The sequence below is a fragment of the Bos grunniens genome, chromosome 16 (genome assembly GCF_055505025.1).
Source record: "Bos grunniens cultivar Pamir isolate PY7600 chromosome 16, Bosgru_T2T1.0, whole genome shotgun sequence".
NCBI classification, from domain to species: domain Eukaryota; kingdom Metazoa; phylum Chordata; class Mammalia; order Artiodactyla; family Bovidae; genus Bos; species Bos grunniens.
In genome coordinates this window covers 79776738-79795675 of record NC_141180.1, presented here as the reverse complement: position 1 = coordinate 79795675, position 18938 = coordinate 79776738, and the positions used below count along the sequence as shown (strand labels likewise).

Genomic DNA, 18938 nt, shown 5'->3' with positions numbered 1-18938 from the left:
GGGAAGCCTTTTTGAAGGTCATCCTAGTTAATAGGACGATAACAAGGAATCTAAAGGAACACAAAGAGAAAGTGATATAGGGTTATGGTAGCACAAAGCCACTTCCCCCAGAGGTTTAAGGCCGTTTTTACATCCTCCATCTCCCACCATCTAACATTTAACATTCTGTTACAATTAGATTCCTGGGCTTGGTTTTAAAGACCATGGAGTGGAGGAAAAAAGATCCCCAAATACAGCTGCCAAGGAGAAATAAACCCTAGTTGGATTTAACTTCACAATACACTTGATAATTCAAAAAACATGAATGACTCTTACAACAAAAGACGTATTTCCAAAACTGATTACAGAAGAAAAATTCTTGACTGGATCAAAGAGGAAAGAACACACCTAAATGTTGTTAAAGACCTGTCATTAAAAATGTTTTAATGTTTAATATTAAAAAAAGGACAGCAGGCCCATATGGTTTTATGAGCCATATGGTTTTTTTAATGGTTTATTCCTCCTAAATCTCAAGGCACAAATAATTATAATGTTACTCAAGCTATTTCTAAGCAGAAAAAATATAGTGTCTTATAAAACCAACACAACTAATAACAAAACCTGATACAGATGGGTGAAAAAGAAAATAAGTCTCTTTCACTTAAGAACATAAATGGTACAAGGTTTATGAATCACCTATCAATTCTACAGAAAAGTAGTTTCTAGCAACGTAAATAACTATAATCAAATTCTAAACACAAAAAATCGAGAGTCTATTATTCTACCATATAAGAAGGCACATAAGAAGGTACACAGCAAGGGGAGTGGGAGGGGAGGAACAAGCCCACTCCGAACTCGTTCCAAAGGACAATGCATTCGAATGTATATCCCTGGTCAAGAATGTTTAAGTCATACAATCCTATGAGTGGATACGGAAAAAAAATTTGCTAAAACTCAACAGCTCATTCTAATAATAGCCAATGGAATAAGAAAATGAAACAATTGGTTTAAACATTAATATAGGAAATAACACTATTTCTCTTTTCTGGTATCAATATCTAGAAAACAGAAGAAATGTTAATTTAAAAAACCACTACCAAATTAGTAAGAAAATAAGGTAAGGTGGTTTTATATCAGGAAAACATTCAAACATTAAGAGCTTTTCTCTACATTGGCTATTAATATCCAGAAATGAAAATGAAGGGGAAAATTCCATTCACAGTAGTTACAAACATCAATATTTAAGGGAAAATGTAATAAGACATGCCAAGTATAGAGAAGAAAACTATAAAATCTTAGTTAAGACTGTAAAATATGAATAAGTGAAAAGGCAATCTACAATGCATTCCGGGATAGAAAAGCTTAATGGCTTTCTCCAAAAACTAATAAATTTTATGCAATTCCAGATGGATTAAAGACAAATGTAGAAGCAATTCTAAATGAACTACAAGGCTGCTGATATATGATAAAAATGACATTTCAATTTAGCAGAGAATTTATTTTATATGGATGGACAACTATCCATCTGAAAGAAAAAATAGCTCCGATTCCCCTCTCATATCACATATAAAAATAAATTTCAGGTAAATTAGTGATTTTTAAAGTCAAAAATCTTAGAAAAAAATTTGAGAGATTCCATGTATAATATAGGGTGGGGAAGACCTTAACAAAATTAGAAAACCAAAAGAAAGAGAGAAATACATCTGATTATATAAAAACTGGAACATTTTGCATGGCACAAGTTCCCATAAACAAAAGACTTACAAAAACTGGCAATGCAGACGACGGATGAGAGTTGGTATCTATACTATAAAGCAAGTCTATACAACAATAAGGAAAAACAATCAAAAAGAAAGGCTAAAGAATATGAATAAACAAGAAGAAATAAGATGGCCTCTAAACAAAGGAAAACATCAAATTCAGAGAAATGTAAATCAAATGAAAAATGAGATGCCACTCTCATCCATCAGACAGGAAAATTCAGACAGCGCACTTGCTGGGGGCGGAATGTGAATAAAGGAATATTTTCAGTCACTGTCTATAAAAATGGGAATTGTTATAGCAGTTTGGAAAAGGAATCTGACAGCATCTATTAGAAGCAAAAATATCCCTCATCTCAATAATCCTACAAGTGGAAACCTAAACACAACAATGTACGTAAGGACAAGGGTTTTTAAAGTATTGCTCTTGATTGCAAAAAAAACCCCCAAAAACCAACTCTTGCCCGCCAACTGGAAACAAGGTAAACGCCTGTTATTATTAGTGGAATGAATGAACTGCTGTACGCAAACACGGACTGTTGTCGTGTCGTCACTAAGTTGTGTCCAACTCTTTTGTGACCCGCCAGGCTCCTCGGTCCATGGGACTTCCCAGGCAAATATGGATAAATTACACTAATTCTCTTGAAAATTTTTATTTGTGCTACTTAAGTGAAAAAAGACACAAAGTATATATAACCCAATCTCATTTTTTTGTTAACATGTGTATATACACACATATGAATACGCAGAGAGAAAAATACAGAAGGAGATACATGGGATTATCAACAAAGAAAGGAGGCAGGGGGGAAAAAAGATCACTTCAAAAAAATAAACATTTATAGTGAATTCTCTGGTGGCTCAGCAGTTAGGACTCCACACTTCACGCAGAGGACACAAGCTCAATCCCTGGTCGGGAATGAAGATCCCGCATGCCGTGGCAAATAAAGACATAAGCAAATAAATAAGCACTTACAGTTATAATTTTATACCATGAGTGTGTATCTAACACGAGTGCATTAAAAGTCATTAGCTCTGTCACCTCCTGATGTGTAGAATAGGCCTCCCAGGCGGGTCAGTGTTAAAGAGTCTACCTGCAAATGCAGGACACGTGCGTTTGATCCCTGGGCTGGCAAGATGCCCCAGAGAAGGAAATGGCAACCCCTTCTAGTATTCTGGCCTGCAGAATTCCATGGACAGAAGAGCCTGGTGGGCTACAGTCCATGGGGTCGCAGAGGCAGACATGCTTTAGCAACTAAACACTTGCATTGTTTGCACTGTTGTGATAAATATTTATTGTATCTGTTAATTTGAAATGCATAAAGAAATTTAATGAGTTTTCTAGACTTGAACTCATGCTGGCTTATTATTGCTTTCAAGTGCTCAAACTTGCATTTATCATGAGCAGCTACCCTTACTAAATGCTTGTGTGTCAAACTCTGTACTGAGATTTTCTGTGCGCTATCTCAGTCAGTCCTCTCCATTCACTGTTAAGTGAGCACTATTGTAATCCATTTCACACTTAGATTAAAAGTCATTTCCCAAACTGACAGTGAAAACCTGGCAAAACTGGAACCTGGCCAAGCAACCGTACTTAACTGTAAGTGCACTGAAGTCTATAAACTTGCCCAGATTTGACCTCAAGGTTACTAGTCTATGATTTACAAAACTCACCTGTCCTTTACTAAAAAGTCAAAATTTTGCCCATCTCCTTTATTTCTGCATGTCTTTTCTCTCCCCAAGACACAAAGATCCTCAACACTATTCCACATGCAAGTTCCTTCAAGCCCATGGAAAATAATTCAACCAAGAGGAGTGAGCTAAGTGACCTACCTAAACTCTCCCTATGAAGGACTTTCCTTCGCAATGTCCAGTGACCACTTCATTTGCCCCGCTGCCCGCCATCCTCCTTGCCTTCACACTCCACATAATGAAGCCGCCTCATTTCTACAGTATTGGCCTTTGATCACATTAGCTTTCCTGAAACTTTTTTTTAAATTATTACCTACAATTCTTTCTTTTTTTGATGTGGACCATTGTTCCTGCTTGGTTTTCAGGTGAGAGGCGTGTGGAATCTCAGCTCCCTGACCAGGGATTGAACCTGTAACCCCTGCACTGGAAGGTTAAGTCTTAACCACTGGATCACCAGGAAGTCCCTCCTGGCATGCTTCTTAAAAGTGGTGCCAAGCAACTATATGCCAATAACTTAAAAATAAATAAAGCTGGTGCCACCCTCACACACTCACTTTCAGCAACACACCCTTCTCTTTTTGAGAATCTGACTTTAGACTGCTTTCCGTGTGAGCACACCAGTTCCTGCAGGGGCCTCCTGTCTTTTTTCTAGTTATAATCCTTTCTCCAAACTGCCGTTTTGCTTTCTGGGCCTTTAGAGACTTCCTCCTCCCAGTCTGACGACATGGAATAACACCTATTCCCTGAACTGCTGCACGCCTTCCTCTTTAAAAATCCTGGTATCAGGAACTCTAAAAGTTCATGGTCCTTTTCTCCCACTGCAAGTATTTTGGACTTGCCAACTAATTCTTCCCTACTGTAACAGTTAGGTCCAGAGTAGCAGTTTCCATTCCACTTCCTCAATCTAACAGGTGATGACAAGAGTCAGCACCATTTCTTTTTAGAGAAATGCAACTTGCAGGTGGCTAAATAACTGATCTTACCGCAACCTAATCTGACACCACGGCTGCTGCAATTACTACATTTCCCTGGCTCCAGTCTGGCCTCCATTATCAATCCTTAACAAAGCTGCTACCTTTACAAATCCTTAAGAAAGCTGCCTGTTTTCTAAGCCCCAAATCTCACCACATCACTTACCTGCTCAAAAATCTAAACAATTTATGATTGTTAAAATCAATCAAAAATAAACAATATACTAAAATCCTAAGCATAATTTTAGAAAGCAATAATCTGGCCCCTACCAGTATTACCATTTTATCTTTAACTCCCCATTAGCACCTGGGACACAATCTGGCATAATCCACCCTAAGCACCAGCAGTAAGCTACCAGCATGGGAGTATTCATCACATGTCCATGCCTCAAGCTTGCCCCCACTGTTCTCTGCACTGGTAATCACCTTCATCATCTTTTCCCTTTGGAAAAATCCTACTCCATCTTTACTGTCTGACTTAAACAACGCTTCTGCTATAAAATCATCCCCAAATTCTACTGCGGCCGCAACAACGCAGAATTAACTGCTCTTTCAGCTGGATTCCCATAATGGATTCCTACCATTTATTTTGGTTCGATATCATACAGTCATTCGTTTACACCCCTCTCCTCCTGTGTGCGCGTCAATCGCTCAGTCGTGTCCAACTGTTTCTGATCCCATGCCCTGTAGCCCACCAGGCTTCTCTGTCCATGGACTTCTCCAGGCAAGAATACTGAAGTGGACTGCCATTCCCTTCTCCATAGGATCTTCCTAACTCAGGGATTGAACCCTGGTCTCCTGCATCACAGGCTGATTCTTTACCATTTGAGCTACAAGGAAGTCCTCTCCTCCTAGTTCTGCGTATCTATCCAGGGCAGAAACTGTATCTTATTTCAGGGTTTATCAAACATTAGGACCCAATCCACCACAAATGGATAAACCATTCAGTGAGCCACACAAGTTCTTTAATAGATTAGAACAGAAGATACCAGAGGCCACTGAGCAAAACAACAATCAGTATCATTGTGGGAAACTTAGTTACATGTATATATAATGGGTTATGACAAAATGTATTTCTTATTGTGAATTGACTTAAGTTTGAAAAACTCTTACTTAAATTTTATCTCTAGCGCATACTGCCTAATACACTGCAAGGCCTCAGTGGCTAAGACTCAGTGCGCCCAATGCAGGGGGCCTGGGTTTGAACCCTGGCCAGGGGACTAGATCCCACACGCTGCAACTAAGACCCAGCAGAGCCCAATAAATAAATACATTCCTTTTAAAGAAAGAAAGTGGTTGCAGAGGTAGAAGTATTTGAAAGTCCATATTAAGAACACATTATCATTCCTTTATCTGGCCAGATATGCTTTAGCATGCTCCCACAATCACTTCTGTTCCTTCCTCCTTTTTATCTGCAATAATTAACTTTCTCACTGTAAAAAATTCAGTCATTCCCATAGAGAATTATATCCTGAGTCCAGTCAGTCTTCTACACTGTCTAACCTTCCAATGCTACTGTTCCTTCCTAAGTTTTCCTGCATGAGACCTCTGTCCCATACATGAAACTCCGTCCTACGACTCTGCTCTTCAAGGTATGCGCCTACTACCTCTCCTCCATCCCCAAGTTTCTAAAAATAAGAATCAACTCTGCCTCCAGTCCATCTCCCACATCTTCCTAAATTGTAATTAGTTTCTGTTCAAGTTGCTAACGAGTCCCAAGTTGCCCAAAAAGTGAGCAGCCCTTTCTCAGCTCTGAGCCTCAACTGCTCCACAATTGCTTCTGTGGAAGCTGCCACACTAACCCCTATTCTCTTTTACCTTTAATGAATACATATATGAAAAGCACTTGAGATGAGGCCGAGCTCACAGTAAGCAGTATGTAACTGTTAGCAGATATATTATCATCTATTCCTCCTCTTCTCCTTGAGATATAGATTACCATCCAAGAATCTGTCCTCCGCAGTTTCCTTTTCTTCCCCTCCCACTTTCTCCCTGGGTCTTATCATCTACCCACAAGGTTTTGATTAGCTTACTCCTAGGAGTATTATTGGAGAAGGCAATGGCAACCCTCTCCAGTACTCTTGCCTGGAAAATCCCATGGACAGAGGAGTCTGGTGGGCTGCAGCCCATGGGGTCGCTAGGAATCAGACACGACTGACTTCCCTTTCACTTTTCACTTTCATGCATTGGAGAAGGAAATGGCAACCCACTCCAGTGTTCTTCAGGCCCTGGAGAATCCCAGGGACGGGGGAGCCTATGGGAGTCTATGGGGCCACACAGAGTCGGACACGACTGAAGCGACTTAGCAGCAGCAGCAGCAGGAGTATTATAAATCTCTCTCTTAAGTACAAACCTCTCTCCTAAATCCCACGTCAACACTTGACATACCCAATGTTAACTGTCTTTTCCAGATGTTCTTAAATGTTTAGGAACAGCACCATTACTTCACTCTCTTCCTCACCACCAGCACCACCATCACCATGATATGCAATCAATTTTCAAACTGTCAACTCTACTTTCTCTGTGTCTTTTCTTCCCATTTTCTAGTTCAGATCTTCTGTATCCCTCATCTACTCTAGCCCTCCAAGCTGGTTTCACAACCTCCAAGACTTCCACCCCACACTGCTGTCAGATAAATCTTTTTTTAAAGATAGGTCTGACTGAGTAACTTAGCAGGTCAAAACCCTTTAATGCATCTGCTCTACTTTCCTTAAAAAGCAACACTTCTCAGCTGGGCATTCAAGAGCCTCCAAAGACCAGAAAGCAACAACCCGGTCTCTTCACCTTCTCACATTATTCACAGTATCCACAACCTGGCCAAGCAGGAAAATATCTTCGGGATTCATTTCACTGACACCTTAGCTCAAACATATTCCTAAGAAGCATTCCTCCCAATATTTTCAACATTTTGCCAGTCTTAAATATCCACTCAAAACTCCAAATCCTCCACAGGTTTTGTTTTTCTTTCTAGATTTCCTTTCTTGCTACTGCTAAGTCGCTTCAGTCATGTCCGACTCTGTGTGACCCCATGGACTGCAGCCCACCAGGCTCCCCCGTCCCTGGGATTCTCCAGGCAAGAACACTGGAGTGGGTTGCCATTTCCTTCTCCAATGCATGAAAGTGAAATGTGAAAGTGAAGCCGCTCAGCCGTGTCTGACTCTTAGCGACCCCGTGGATTGCAGCGCACCAGGCTCCTCCGTCCATGGGACTTTCAGGCAAGAGTACTGGAGTGGGGTGCCATTGCCTTCTCTGACCTGTCTTGCTCTGCCCCAAAGATATTCACTCCCCTCTTTCAGATGTTCTTAGCCCTCTGCTGTTGTTGTTTAGTGGCCAGTCGTGTCTGACTCTTTCGTGATCCCATGGATTGGCACTTCCCAGGCAAGAATACTTAAGTGAGTTGCCATTTCCTTCTCCAGGGGATCTTCCCTACCCAGAGATCAAACCTGAGTCTTCTGCATTGCAGGCGGATTCTTTACCGCTCAGACACCAGGGAAGCCCTTAAAAGCAAAAACCATTCCTTAAAACGCTTTAGGACTGTCAGCGTATCTTCTGAATTTAATTTTTTTAAAAACAGAAACAAACATAGCAAGTCACTGAGAAGTTCTTGAAAACCTGACATCCTTGGGCTATGATGCTAAACGTTACCTGATGAAAACCCAATGAATCAGAGAGAGTGACAAAAGAAAACGTCCTTCCAGCTCACTGCTCAGTGTTTTACACAACGTCCCTGGTAAGTAACATAAACAGAAAGTCAAGACAGCTGGACTCCAGTGCCAACTGTGCCACTTACTTGCTTAGCGCCTTCAGGTCAGCAGCCTCTGAGTTTTTCATTTACTCAGTGAGGCACTGCTACTAGAAGACACACAAGTTCCCCTCCTTAAGCACCCATGTTTCACCAAACCCTGACAAGTGCTCAGAGCCTCACCTCCCTTCCTAGGTTCCCGCCCCAACGTAACTCTGATCCTGCTCTGGGCTCCTGCAGCACCTGGGATCCCTGTATTCGAAAGTAACTCGCAAACTACCTGTCCCTGTCTTTCCACAACTGAACTGCAAAGCGCGCTCGAGGAGAACGACGCACTCCGCTCGGGCAGAAGCCCGGCTTCCCGCTCCAGTCGCCGCTCCTGACCGAGGCGCCCACAGATCCGTCCAGAGCCGGGTCCCGGAGGCTGCAGGCGCGTCCCCTCCGCCTGGGCCCCTCCTTTCCAGGACCGAAGCTTCCCCAGTACCCAGCCACAGCCCTCCTCACCCAGCAACTCGAGGTTCATGCCTGAGGACTCCGGCCGCCCGGCCTCGGCTCAGCGACGACACCCGCGCCCGCGCCCGCCCGCGAAGCCCGCGTCCGAGTTGGGGGCGCCGCAGAGCGCCGGCGCAGGCCCCGGAGACTCCCTGCCTCAGAGGACCCCGCGGCTTCCGCCGCCTGCCCTCGCTTCCGCCTTCGTTTCCGGCGGGCTATCCACGAATATGCCTAACCAAAAAGAAGACGGACCGCCTTCGGAACCACTTGACTGTGGTATTTTTTTAAGGAACGAAAATGCTGTCGTCACTCGGCTTTTTCCACGTGCCAGAGTTTTGGGCTGTCCCTCCGAGGCTCGAGGTAAGTGAGTTAGAGGGTTCAGGCACAAACTTAGACGACTCACCCGCCCTTGCTGTGTGCCCCGCGCGCCGTTCCGGCGGGGTGCCTCTGCCGCGGCTGAAAGGTTCCGGCTGGGCGCCGCTGAAGTAAAGGAGCCCGCGGGACAGGTCGGTCCCAGAGCTTGCGGTGGGTCTCACGGCGGTCAGTCCCTGCGCGCGCTGCTTGTCGGGTACCTGTCTCAGTCTGGGAAAGTTATTTCACGTTTGTAAAGGTATGTCGTCGATCCCACAGAAACGTCCAATGGCATTTATCCAAGGATCTACAGTGTACCCAGCGTTCGCCAGGACGCCGAAAGTGAGGGGGAATGAGAGGTGACTGCGTTCCCTGGAGCTCAACCAGGCAAGGCTGTAATGAGATACCCGAAGCAACGACAGAAGAACGGTTGATGTAACTAGCGAACGGGCAAATTCTATATAAACGAACTTTGTGGATGTTGTGGGCAATCATAAAAAAAAAAGCAAAGATGGGCATAAGTTGGCAGCAAAAAAAAAAAAAAAAGGACTGAAGCTAGATCCTCTTAAGTAGATTTAAAACCAGTCATCCCAGCTTCACTCTTAGTCCTGACTTTACCCTTTGGGCAGTATTTTGTCCTCTGTGCCTCAGTTTTGTTATATGTAAAATGGGGGTGGTGCTTACAGGGTTATTGTGGAGATTAAATGAGTTAACACATATGAAATACTTAGAACAGCAAATGCTTACTAAATGTTAACTATTACTACTTTCCCCTAAATTATCTCACTTCCTTGAGCCCGTTAAGGTAGCTAGTGGTCCCATTTGACCAAGTGCAGTAATTGAGGCCAAGAAATTAGACATGTTAAAGAAAAAACCATGAACTCAAAACGGCGTCACTAGAGCCGCAGATAACCAAATCTAGATCTAATACCTGACCTGAGTGCTGTCTCTGCCTTCCCCATAAAGTCTTTATCGGCTTATCTGAAGTTTTCTGGTTAGCACCAACCAAGTTATTCTCTCCTGGGCCCTCTCCACTCCTATCTCCACCCCAAACTCCCCCTGAAGGAGCAATCTGCATGATAAAACCCCTGCCACTTCCTTCCTCCCTGAAAGAAGGTTTCTTGGCCTAAAAATAATCTTTTCTTTTCTTCTGCTAATAGCTCCCTTACCCCACCCTTCTTCCTATAAGAAGCTTCTGAAATGGCAACCCACTCCAGTACTCTTGTCTGGAAAATCTCCGGGATGGAGGAGCCTGATGGGCTACAGTCCATGGGGTTGCGAAGAGTAGGACACGACTGAGCGACTTCCCTTTCTTTCTGTTCTGTACCGTCTTCCAGAGTGCCCTTCTGTTTACTAGATGGGATGTTACCCATCTAGTTTAATAATGCCAATTAGATCTTCAAATTTAGTGGGTTGGATTTTGGTTTTTAACAGGCAGATTGCATTCCTTCACATATCCAAAACAAATGTCATCCAAAATATTTTACTATTAACAATGACTGTAGGAGTATTTCTGCACACCCTTGTAATCATTTGTTATTAACCTGTCCTCTGAAACTGCCAATTGGGGATAGGTGAAAAAATGTCATGGTTACATTTATTTCTTAATAAGGATGATCATCAGTTTTTCACATGTACAGATGTGTATTTTCCTCTTCTGTGAGGTGACCTGTGCATATCCTTCACCTATTTTTTGGATGGAGTATTCATTTTGTAGGATTTTTAGGCAAGGAATAATCTGATCAGATTGATGTTTAAGAAAGAAAATAAGGACAGTGTGGAGTAGGGATTGATTAGAGGGGTGGAGAGTAGTCAGGAGATTACTGTAGTAATTTTGTAGAAATGAGGAAGACTTAGAGTCACAGTGGAGGAAAGAGAAGGCAATGCATTCAAGAGCAAGGTACCAGACAGAACTGACCAAATGGGAAGGACATCTTGCATGTGGAAAGTAATAGGAGGTCAGTAGGCTGGTGTTGCTGTAGGAGATGGATGGGCTCCAGGTTAGGCATTTACAACTGACCTCCTGCTTACATTTCATGGGGGCATGAAGAAGTAGGCTCCAGGCTGGATACTTAAAACTGTTAGCATTTCTTGGGCTGAAAGATAGGTGGGCTCCAGTTAAGGCATTTACAGTCAGCTTCGTGTTTACCCTCCGAAATGGAAGTAACAACAGAAGCAGGGTAAACAGCCAGTGTTTGAATCTTGTAAATACCTAAGGTGATAGTCACGGCAAGGACCCAGGGGCGAAACCCTGTTAGAGTAAAGAATTAAGGGGTCTCCACTCCCCGCTCCTTTTGGACAAGGGAGACACTATACTTTTGCAGAAAGGCTCCTTGTGGGTCCAAAGTCAAGAGATTCTGCCAGGCCATAATGAACCTTGCTCCTCTCAGAAACCTGCACTTCGAGATCCATATTGGCTGAGGGGTACGTGTGTACCCAGGGGAGGGTCCCAGGTAGGTCAGGTGTGGGAAGAGAAACCAGATTGCCCAGAAGGAAGACAAAGACCCAACAGAACTGCCCTCTGTAAAGACTTAACCGCCTCTTTACCGTGCCCCTCCTCACTAGTGGAGATGCCCACACCCTTTCTCTCTGGGTGTGCGTCTCTGCTTTGCTTCTGTCTTAACTGTCGTGGCCTGGGCTCGGGTTGGAAAAGAATTTCCAGACATGAGACAGAATGAGAGGGAAATAAAGTTTATTAGAGTGGGAGACGCTGTTAGAATAGCGGGCCAGCTCAAGGGAGAACCGACGTTGAACAGGGTCCTTAGTCCACTTTTATAGCCAGGGTACAGGGAGTGGGATAGGGGTCTTTCGGGGCATTAGGGGATGGGATGAGGCTTGTATACTGGGTGGGGGTCGAGTAAGGCAGATACCTCTTCCCTGTGGGGTGGCAGGTAGACAGGTTATACTGCTCAGGAGGACCTGAAATCCATTAATAGTCACAGCATGGGGGAGGGAAAGATGATAAGGGTCTGGTTTTTCCCATCCTGCATTCCAAGACCCTCCTCGGTTTCATCTGCTCCTTCGTCCTTGGGTCACCACGTTAAAACATCTCTCTGAGTGCTGTCCCACTTGTGTGATGTCTCGAATGATAAATTTGTACCTGCATTTACAGTTTCGGCCTCCATAATAAATGCATTTTTCACTGGTGGCTAGGATTCCTGATCTAGCTTCATGCCCCGGCTCGGTGCTGCCTTGCCAAGATCAGTATGACTTACATGTTTCTAATTTGGTGGTTTGCTTTGCCAAAATAGAGAATGTAGGGAAAGGAATAGCTTTGGTAATGTAGGTGAAGAGTACCCCAGTGGGCCACGTTAGGCTTGAGGAGCCTGTGAGAAATTCAAATGACCCTATAGGCATGAAGTTCAGAGAAGTCTAAGCTAAAGATCTGTATTTCACGAATTCTAATGTGTATACTTTCCCACATTTAAATATCTCTGAAATAGAGATGTTTCTTACATTTGATTGTATCTCATCCCTGGTGGCTCAGATGGTAAAGCGTCTGGCTACAATGCGGGAGACCTGGGTTCGATCCCTGGGTCGGGAAGATTCCCTGGAGAAGGAAATGGCAACCCACTCCAGTACTCTTGTCTAGAAAATCCCATGGACAGAGGAGCCTGGTGCAGGCTACTGTCCATGGGGTGGCAAAGAGTCGGACACGACTGAGCGACTTCACTTTCACTTTCATAATTATTTAGCAGTGGGTTTGTTTCTTAACACTAAGAATAACTAAGATAGGATAATCAGGTGTATTATACTTGTAGTATCTTTGATTTGATGAAAGTGTTACTGATAGACTTTTGCTTTACAAAATCTTTTTTTTTCCCCCAGACAAGTTGTATAGCATGCGAAATCCTAATTCCTTAACCAGAAATCACACCTTTGCCCCCCTGCAGTGTAAGTGTAAAGTCCCAACCACTAGACTGCCAGGAAATTCCCTACAAAGTGGTATTAATACTACCAACTGCAAAGGAAGGTACCCAGATTTGTGTGTTGAAGGAGAGAGAGGGAAATTTAATATTCTTCCTTCTCACCCTGAAGCAACTTGTACCAGTCATTCAGATTGTATGTAAGAAAGAATTTTTTTTTAGCTAGGCCCTCATTAAAGGCTTTGACAGATCCTCCTGAAGTTAAGCCAGCAGGTGTTTAACTCTTTTCCAGGTAAAAATCAGGAAATCTCTGAGTGGAGCACCTCTTGATCAGCCAGAGTATGTTCTGCAGCTGGCTCAAATCACAGGGAGTATGGTGAGGGTCAGGAGAATATTGTAACATTTCAAGGATATAACCAGTGGTTCTCAACTTTAGCCACACACTGGAATTTCTTGGGCACTTCAAAATAATATAGGTGCCTGAGTCCCACTCCAGAGATCTTGCATTCATTACAGAACCTACCTAGAACACTCCTAGGCATGTTATATTAAAAAACTCCTAGGTGATTTTAATGTTCAGACAAAGTTGAGAACCACTACTGTAGTACAAGGCTCAGCCAAATTATTGGCTGAGACAAAGAGTGAAGACTTTCTCAGAAAGGCTCAGAAAGTACTCCTGTTCACAATCTATGCTTACTGTCAGAGATTACAGACTTCAAAGGGAGAGCTAAGAAAGAAAACATTTTATGGACAGTAACATTAGCACAGCGCCCAGTTCCTAAAGAAAGGAAGGATTGGAAGAGGAGAGTGATTTGTGACGATCCTCTGACAATGGAAAAATACACATACACATACTGTGTGTAATTGCAAAATATTGGAAACCACCCAAGTCTTCATGGGCTTCCCTGATAACTCAGGTGGCAAAGAATCCACCTGCAATACAGGAGACCTGGGTTCAATCCCCGGGTTGGGAAGATCCCCTGGAGAAGGGAATGGCAGCCCACTCCAGTATTCTTACCTGGAGAATCCCATGGACAGAGGAGCCTGGCGGGCTACAGTCCATAAGTTGCAAAGAACTGGACACGATTGAGTCACTAAGCACATAAGTGCTCCTACATTCGTGGCATACTATGCAATGGCATACTCAGCAGCTACTTTTAAAAATGAGGAAGGGGACTTCCTGGCGGTCCAGTGGCTAAGACTGCACTTCCAGGGGGCACAGTTTCAATCCTTGGTTGGGGAACTAAGATTCTACATACTTCATGGTGTGGATAAAATAAAAAAAAATAAATGAGGCTCCCCTGGTGACTCAGTGTTGAAGAATCCGCCTGCCAATACAGGAGACACGGGTTCAATCCCTGATCTAGGAAGATCCCGCATGCCATGGAGCAGCTGATCCTGTGCCCCGCAGCTGCTGAGCCCACACGCACTACTGAGGCCCCAGCGCCTGCAGAGGGTACTCAGCAACAAGAGGAGCCGGCACGGGGGAGCCCCCAGTTGCCAACCAGAGAAAAGCCCACGCAGCGGTGAAGACCCAGCACAGACAAAAACAAGTAGATAACACTTCAATTTTTAAAAATGAGAAAGAACTCTGTGAACTGATACAAAATAGTTGCCAAAATGGGCTACCCTGGTAGCTCAGCTGGTAAAGAATCTGCCTGCTATGCAGGAAACCTGGGTTCTATCCCTGGGCTGGGAAGATCCCCTGGAGGAGGGCATGGCTACCCACTCCAGTGTTCTTGCCTGGCGAATCCCCTTGGACAGAGGAGGCTGGCGAGCTACAGTCCATGGGGTCTCAAAGAGCCGGACACAACTGAGCAACTAACACACACACACACACACAACACAGTTGCCAAAACATACTGCTAAAAGAAAAACGCAAAGCACAAAAGGGTTATCTTTGGGATGCTGCCCTAAGAAAGAAAGGAATTCGAGAGAACATTCTACATTTGCCCATCTGTGTGTAAAAGAAATACAGAAAAGATAAATCAGAATCTAAGGGGACTGGTTACCTATGGGGAGCAGGTGTGAAGAGAATGGAAGAAGTGGGGGGGAGGTAAACGTGAATGAGTAACGCACGTGAGGAAGTAGTGACAGTGTATTTTTGTATGACTCTGACCCTTAGAACCACAGTGGTATATCACATACCCCCAAATAAACTAAAGCCAACTAGGAGGTGGAGAGAACCCAAGTGGAGTAAAAGTACTAACAACGACCCTACCATAAAGCAGTAACAGCCACGCTAAAAAGGGTGGGAAGAAAAGAACTAACATGAATTCTGGGAAACAGCATCTTGATTGGATACCAGAAGCCTGAAGACAAAAAGAACTATAGAACTTTCCTGGTGATCCAGTGGTTAAGAATCCACCTTAATGCAGGGGACATGGGTTCGATCCCTGGTCCTGGTCCGGGAAGGTTCCATGTGCCTGGGGGCAACTCAGCCCATGATGGAAACTACTGAGGGCCGGCTCCTCAACGAGAGAAGCCGCCCAATTAAGAGGCCTGAGCACCACAGCTGGAGAGTGGCCCCTGCTCGCCACACCTAGGGAAAGCCCACGAAGCAACAAAGACCCAGTGCAGCCAATAAATAAATACAGTCTTAAAAAGAAGTAAAGAAACTATCACCATTAGGTAGACACTGGTAGTTGGTGCAGACTAGTTCCTTTAATGAGTGATACTCGCAGAAGTTTGAGAAGAAACAGCATTTGCATACTCTCAAAATGTCTACCTTAAGATGCTTATTAACAATGAAGGAGTGATTTTACAGTGAGAAGCTCAGTAGAAATCACCTTAAGTGATAAATGTTAACATCACCAGTAATAAGCTGCATAACATCAGGAACCTGTGATATAATTCACTGAGGGTGCCCATCATACCTGTAATATTCAGTCTACTTATGCTAAAACATCAAATTGAGGCGCCTTTGACAACAGAACTAACTAGTACTCTTCAAAAAAGTCAATGATGAGAAATCAGGAAAGACTAAGGAGCTTTTACAGACTGCACTAGACTGCACAGGGAGAAAGAAGCAAGTACAATGTGGGGTCCTGGACAGGATCCTAAAATAAGAAAAAGACATTAGGGATGGAGCATCATACCGAGTGAAGTGAGTCAGACAGAGAAGGAAAAATATATGACATCCTTTATATGTGGAACCTAAAAAGAAATGATACAAATGAACTTTCTTAACAAAACAGAAAAATACAGACTTAGAAAACAAACTCATGGCTGCAGGGTGTGTGTGGGGTAGGGATAGTTAAGGACTTGGGGAAGGTCATGTACACACTGCTATATTTAAAATGGATAACCTACAGAAACCTATTGTATAGCACATCGAACTCTGCTGAAAGTTAGGTTCCAGCCTGGATGGGAGGCAGGGGTCTGGGGGAGAATGGATACAGTATATGTATGGCTGAGCGCCTTCACTGTTCACTGTCAGGTCTTCAGTTAGTAGTCTTGCAACAATGTTAATTTTGGGGGTTCTGATAATTGTCCTGGAGTTACGGTACAGATGGTAACATTAGGGGAAAATGGAAGGGGGATATATGGAAACTGGTAAGCCTATCTTTGCAACTTTTCTGTAAGTCTAAAATTAATCCAAGTTAAAAAGAAAAAGGACAGAGGCTCCCCTGGTGGTTCAGTGGTCAAGAATCAGCCTTCCAGGGCAGGGGACATGGGTTCCATCCCTGGTCCAGGAACTAAGATCCCACATGCCATGTGGCAACTAAACCCAAGCGCCACAACTAGAGAGAAGCCCGTGCACCTTAAAGAAGATCCCATGTGCCACAATGAAAAATTGATGCAGCCAAAAATAAATACTGCGTGCTGCCACTGCAGGGGACCTGGGTTCCATCCCTGGGGGGGCAACTACAGTCCTGCATGGGGCTCGGTGCCACCAAAAGAGAAAGAGACGTTATCTTCAGCTCTTCTCATGAGAGTGGTTCATGCAAATCGATTTTGCCTAACAATAAAATGAAGGCACAAAACTTTTAAAAATAAATGGGTGGTCCAGTGATAATTAATGTAAATAATTCAAGCAATTCCTCATAAATTACTGGGTCTGATAAAGTCCAATAATGGTGGAAAACATGTCAATCTAAAGTTATAAATTAAAAAAAAAAAAAACAGGAAACACTGGTTCCAATTCCAACACACAGAATCTAGAAACTCCTTTTGGAGTCTCTTCATCCAGGTCCACAGAGTGAAGCAGCTTCAGGGCATGAGACCTGTGTGGTCACATAAGACCCCACACTTGGAAGGGCCACACGTTTGGTTTAATGTTCTGCTGTTGCATCTTGAAAGTCTTAATTTTTGAACAAGGAAGCCCTGCATTTTCATTTTGTACAGACAGTCAGTTCAGTCGCTCAGTCGTGTCTGACTCTTTGTGTCCCCATGAATCTCAGGACGCCAGGCCTCCCTGTCCATCACCAACTCCCGGAGTTCACCCAAACCCATGTGCATCGAGTCGGTGATGCCATCCAGCCATCTCATCCTCTGTCGTCCCCTTCTCCTCCTGCCCCCAATCCCTCCCAGCATCAGAGTCTTTTCCAATGAGTCAACTCTTTGCATGAGGTGGCCAAAGTATTGGAGTTTCAGCTTTAGCATCAGTCCTTCCAATGAACATCCAGGACTGATCTCCTTTAGAATGGACTGGTTGGATCTCCTTGCAGTCCAAGGGACTCTCAAGAGTCTTCTCCAACACCACAGTTCAAAAGCATCAATTCTTCAGTGCTCAGCTTTCTTCACAGTCCAACTCTCACATCCATACATGACCACTGGAAAAACCATAGCCTTGACTAGATGGACCTTTGTTGGCAAAGTAATGTCTCTGCTTTTTAATATGCTATCTAGGTTGGCCGTAACTTTCCTTCCAAGAAGTAAGCGTCTTTTAATTTCATGGCTGCAATCACCATCTGTAGTGATTTTGGAGCCCAAAAAAATAAAGTCTGACACTGTTTCCACTGTTTCCCCATCCATTTCCCATGAAGTGATGGGACCAGATGCCATGATCTTCGTTTTCTGAATGTTGAGTTTTAAGCCAACTTTTTCACTCTCGTCTTTCACTTTCATCAAGAGGCTTTTTAGTTCCTCTTCACTTTCTGCCATAAGGGTGGTGTCCTCTGCATATCTGAGGTTATTGATATTCTCCCGGCAATCTTGATTCCAGCTTGTGCTTCTTCCAGCGCAGCATTTCTCATGATGTACTCTGCATAGAAGTTAAATAAGCAGGATGACAATATACAGCCTTGACGTACTCCTTTTCCTATTTGGAACCAGTCTGTTGTTCCATGTCTAGTTCTAACTGTTGCTTCCTGACCTGCATATAGGTTTCTCAAGAGGCAGGTCAGGTGGTCTGGTATTCCCATCTCTTTCAGAATTTTGCACAGGGCCCTGCAAATTACATAGCTTGTCCAGTCTGTCTCCGTTTGTTAACCACAAGTGTGCAGAAAGAGGACCTCGGGCACATGGTGCACAGTATCCCCCGCCCCAGTTGACTGCTCTGTGGGTAGGACCCTAATTCAAACTGTACTCAAGGAGACTTCTTACCCCAGAATTTGAAGTAGGGACTAATTGGCCTCCAGGCTTCCCTGGTGGCTCAGTGGGTTAGTCTGCTTGCCACATGGGAGACCTGGGTTTGATCCTCAGGTGGGGAAGTTCCCCTGGAGAAGGAAATGGCAACCCACTCCAGGACTCCAGGAAAATTCCATGGATGGAGGAGTCTGGTAAGCTACAGTCTATGGGATTACAAAGAGTCGCACACAACTGAGCAACTTCACTTCTCACTTCTAATTGGCCTCCATAGTCTGACACATCTAGTGAAGAGAATAGACGTATTAGAGGGCCATTTGCTCCTAAACCATGATGGTTGGCCGCAGATTGAATAATAAAGAGCTTCAGAAACAAGTCAAAGATGATACTTTCTGCCCCCAATTTGTCTCCAAGAACATACTGTGTTAATTTCCTCTCATTCTGTTAGATATCCTTGGACCTTTGTAAAAGATAACCTTTTGGTGTTTTTTGGGGGGGGTGGGGGGGCGGGCGTGCCACATGGCATTCAGGATCTTATTTCCCCAACCAGGCCCCCTGT

General features: G+C 43.9%; 1 protein-coding gene and 2 long non-coding RNA genes across 9 annotated transcripts in view; 1 reads left to right on the top strand and 2 right to left on the bottom strand.

The window, feature by feature from the left end:
- The window catches only part of RBBP5 (RB binding protein 5, histone lysine methyltransferase complex subunit), a 40404-nt gene extending 31612 nt beyond the window's left edge, over positions 1-8792 (bottom strand). For 4 of the 7 annotated variants that reach the window (XM_086345639.1, XM_086345640.1, XM_086345644.1 and 1 more), the window contains exon 1: positions 8646-8792. In XM_086345639.1, the coding sequence (XP_086201765.1) occupies positions 8646-8664 (19 nt within the window). In that variant the 5' untranslated portion in view covers positions 8665-8792. The remainder of the gene's footprint in view (positions 1-8645) is intronic. The other 3 variants (XM_086345641.1, XM_086345642.1, XM_086345646.1) reach the window with 1 other exon arrangement.
- Positions 2541-8552, bottom strand: LOC147357116 (uncharacterized). Its single transcript, XR_015143782.1, has 2 exons — positions 8422-8552; positions 2541-2645 (listed from the first exon to the last, which is right to left on the bottom strand). It is a non-coding gene; the product is annotated as an uncharacterized LOC147357116 (long non-coding RNA).
- A 233-nt stretch (positions 8793-9025) lies between the features above and the next one.
- Positions 9026-9708, top strand: LOC147357114 (uncharacterized). The gene is made up of 2 exons (XR_015143780.1): positions 9026-9158; positions 9264-9708. It is a non-coding gene; the product is annotated as an uncharacterized LOC147357114 (long non-coding RNA).
- Positions 9709-18938: the final 9230 nt, after the last annotated feature.